The 4,015-nt window shown below is 36.2% G+C and overlaps 1 protein-coding gene across 1 annotated transcript; it reads right to left on the bottom strand.

Moving 5' to 3' along the window:
- Positions 1–509: 509 nt before the first annotated feature.
- Positions 510–2,810, bottom strand: LOC110288163 (zinc finger protein 431-like; the record flags this gene model as incomplete). The annotated part of the gene is made up of 4 exons (XM_029473821.1): positions 510–1,044; positions 1,211–1,303; positions 2,429–2,489; positions 2,684–2,810. Coding segments are annotated over 4 exons (816 nt in total), but the record flags the coding sequence as incomplete, so codon positions are not given.
- Positions 2,811–4,015: the final 1,205 nt, after the last annotated feature.

Below are 4,015 nucleotides of genomic sequence, written 5' to 3'. Positions count from 1 at the left end.
CATTTTTAAGGTTTCTCTCTAGTATGCTTTCTTTTATGTATTTGGAGATTGCTGTTTTGGGAATAGGCTTTGTCACATAGATCACATTTGTAGGGTTTCTTTCCAGTATGTGTTCTTTTATGCATCTGGAGCCTACCATGTCGTGAAAAGGCTTTATCACATTCATTACATTTGTAGGGTTTCTCTCCAGTATGTGTTCTTTTATGTATTTGGAGACTACTCAGTTGGGAATAGGCTTTATCACATTCATTACATTTGTAGGGTTTTTCTCCACTATGAATTCTTTCATGCGTGTGAAGAGTCCAAGGATGTAAGAAGGCTTTACCACATTGATTACACTTACAGGGTTTCTCTCCACTATGAATTCCTTTATGCCTTTGGAGAATAATGTGTTGAGAAAAGGCTTTATCACATTGATTACATTTGAAGGGCTTTGCTCCAGTATGAATTCTTTCATGTGTTTGGACCCTACTGGGTAGTGAAAAGGCTTTATCACATTCATTACATTTTTAGGGTTTCTCTCCACTATGAGTACTTTCATGCACATGAAGAGTCTGGAGATGTTGGAACACTTTGCCACATCGTTTACACTGATAATGTTTCTTACCAGTATGGCTTATTTCATGCATTTGCAGATAAAAATGTTGTGAAAAGGCTTTACTGCATTGATTACATTTATAGGGTTTCTCTCCAGTATGAATTCTTTCATGCCTTTTAAGACAACTCTGATTTGTAAAGGCTTTACTACATTGATTACATTTGTAGCATTTCTCTCCAGTATGTTTTCTTTTATGTTGCAGGAGATTACTGTGACATGCAAATGTTTTACCACATTGATTACACTCATAGGGTTTCTCTCCACTATGAATTCTTTCATGACATTTAAGCTGAGTGTTCTTTGCAAAGGCTTTACCACACTGATTACATTCATAGGGTTTCTCTCCAGTATGTGTTCTTTTATGTTGTCGGAGACTATAGTGACGTGCAAATGCCTTACCACACTGATCACATTCATAGGGTTTCTCTCCCGTATGAGTTTCATGCCTTTTAAGATTACTGTGATTTGCAAAAGATTTCCCACATTGATTACATTCATAGGGTTTCTTTTGGGTTTGTGGTCTTTTCTGTATTTGGAGACCAGTATAATGTGCAAAGGCTTCAAAAAATTGAGTAACTCCATGGGGTTTCTTTTCTGTATCAATCCTTTCACACCTTTTGCACATGACTGTGAGCATGTAAAACGAAGGCTTTATCACATTGAGTATACTCAAATGTTTTCTCTGCACTCTGACTTCTTTCATGCCTGTGAAGTTAATCAACATATGTGAAAGCTTTAACAGAGTGATGATTATTTTCATCTGCATAATTTAATGTTACTTTTTGTTTAAATATAAAGAAGAATCAGATCTTAAGTTTTTTTTCACTTTGTTTACATTCATGTTGTTCCCCTTCATTATGGGTTGTTCTTCATCTTCAAAGATATGTGATATGGAATGAGTACTTATTACCTCGCTCAGCATTGTATATTCTTTTTCTATAAAAGGTTTTTCGCATATTTGAAGTGGAAGAACTTAGACCATTACCACAATAAGTGTATTCCACTTTTCCCTTTACTGTGTGGTGTCCTATATTTGCAAAGTGAACCTGGAATAATAGAAACATTTCCATATTAATAGTACTTATGAGGATTTTCTATAGAATGTGGTCATTGATGTATTGGCAATGAACTTGGAAAAGCAATTAATTTTAAACTTGTATCATGTTAAAAAGTCTACTCTAACTGCAACCCACTATATATCTTCTGATTGTTATAGGAGAGAGAGATAAGTACATTGCTTATTTCGATATTCCTTTTGTATCCATTATGATATATGATATACCTATAAACAGAAGAATAACAAATAAAATTTTTGAGCACTGCATTCACAGATTTTGACTTTTTATTCCTTACAAACCTGAGACCTAGGGATTAAGGTAACTAACTGTACAATGCCCTCCTTGCCTCCTATTACTTGACCATCTCACTAACCTTAGCAATGTGATTACTAATATTCAAGTAACACTAGTTTTAGTGTAGACTAATTGCTTCTTATAAGGCATTGGACATATATTTATTACCTATTCAATGTGTATAGCTTTTACAAAATAAGAAGAGGCAGATTTCTAGCTGTATAGTGTAGCTCTAATAGGGATATGTTTCGAATGGGATATCCACTAAGGCATTGATTCCATATCCTCTTTTGTAAAGGACTGCCTTGCAAAAACAAATCAGATACAGAACATTGAGACGCATGGTTTGGATAGAATGTAATAATCATCAACACACTTAAAACTGTGCTTATTTACACTGTTGCTTTTCGTCAAACTTTCAGCACACAGTAAAATTTCTTCAGAGGCATATTTGTATGAGCTTGAACATATAAATTACCTCATGTGTCTTCTAGAACTTTCGCAATGTTCTTCAGTATTTTGGTCTTCCCAATTAAAGCCTAAAATAGAGTAAAAGAAAAGGCATGTATGGAAGTTTTTCTAAATGTAAGTTATTATCTTCAATGAATCTTAGAATCATGCATGATTTCTTCACAAAATTCTGGATGCATCTCAATTGAAATTACTGAAGTGTATCAAAAGAAAGATACTGTTTTCTCAATTTTAAAACAGGAAAGGGAATTCATAGTTTTACCTATAGCATTGAGGTTCCTGTAGGTCTCCAGCATGACATCTTTGTAGAGCTTCTTCTGGGAAGGATCCAACAAAGCCCACTCCTCCTGAGAGAAGTTCACATGCACGTCCTCATAAGTCACTGTATTCTAGAGCATCTCACAAATGTGTACAAAAGAAAGAACAATAGAAACAACATTGGGCATGTATTCATTGACAATGTGTTCATATAATTCTGGACCTGCTGCACTTATTTCCTGACAGTGAAGTTGTAGTGTAACTACCAACTCATATTAGAAGGAAACTTAGTAATGAGTTTCACTCCTGTCATTTCTCACTCCTTTGAATAGTATGCAGCCTTTCTAGAGAAATGTCAACTACTAGTCTTAAAGAGGCAACACGCCCTCCACAATCCATAGTGTTTAACAGATATTGAAGAACTTGTATGAACAATTACTAACTATAAAATAAACAAGCTGGCTCTATTGGCTTATGCCTTTAACTCTGCAGTCAGGAGACAGAGGAAGAAGTATCACATTGAGTAGGATGCCAGTGTGAAGTATACAATGAGTTCTAGGACAGCAGAGGTACATAGTAAGACCCAGTATCCCCTGCCAGAATTAGCCAACCAAACTGAAAAGGTAGAAAGAACTAATAGGTTTATACTTAAATTCATAAGATAATGATACATACAATCTAGTTCTGTATTCATCATCCAGAAACTTGAGGTGCACCAGTCCAATATATAATAAGATGTTACCAAAACCGAATGTATGTTTAAACAGTTACAATTGGACAGAAGAAAACAACATAGGGCAGGAGACATAGTTCAGCTGTGAAAAGTAGGTGGTTGTTTTGAAGCTCTGATTGGGAATCTGTATATAAACTCTGAAGGTCCTTCTCTCCAACTGGTTTTTATCAATCAATAATGTTGACAGCACCCAATGACTGGGTTGAAGGGGTGGGACTTCCAATTTTCCAAAGGTGAGAAAAGAGAAGCAGGAGACAAGAAGGAAAACTTTGCCATGCTTTGGAGGGATAGTCACAAGCCATGTGAGATCCCCAGTGGAGCAGTCACTGGAAACTTCCCCAGATGGGAGATTTGAAATGGAACTCAGCTGAGAACAGATATAGCATGATGACCAAGGAGAAGGTAACAGGACAACTAAGCTAAGGGCAGGTATAGAGTGTTGAACAAGGAGTAAAGGAAAGGACACACTAGCTTGGGGAGGCTTAAAAATTCCATTTACTGAGCCATAAAGCAGGGTAAAAATATTAATGTGCGTGTGTGTGTGTGACACTTTCATCCATGGGGGAATCAGAGCAGGGTCTGGAAGTGTGCCTGTCTGGAACT

This window comes from Mus caroli, unplaced genomic scaffold (genome assembly GCF_900094665.2).
Source record: "Mus caroli unplaced genomic scaffold, CAROLI_EIJ_v1.1 scaffold_14393_1, whole genome shotgun sequence".
Taxonomy (NCBI): domain Eukaryota; kingdom Metazoa; phylum Chordata; class Mammalia; order Rodentia; family Muridae; genus Mus; species Mus caroli.
The sequence above is the reverse complement of the archived record's forward strand: the minus strand, read 5'-3'. Positions and strand labels throughout refer to the sequence as shown.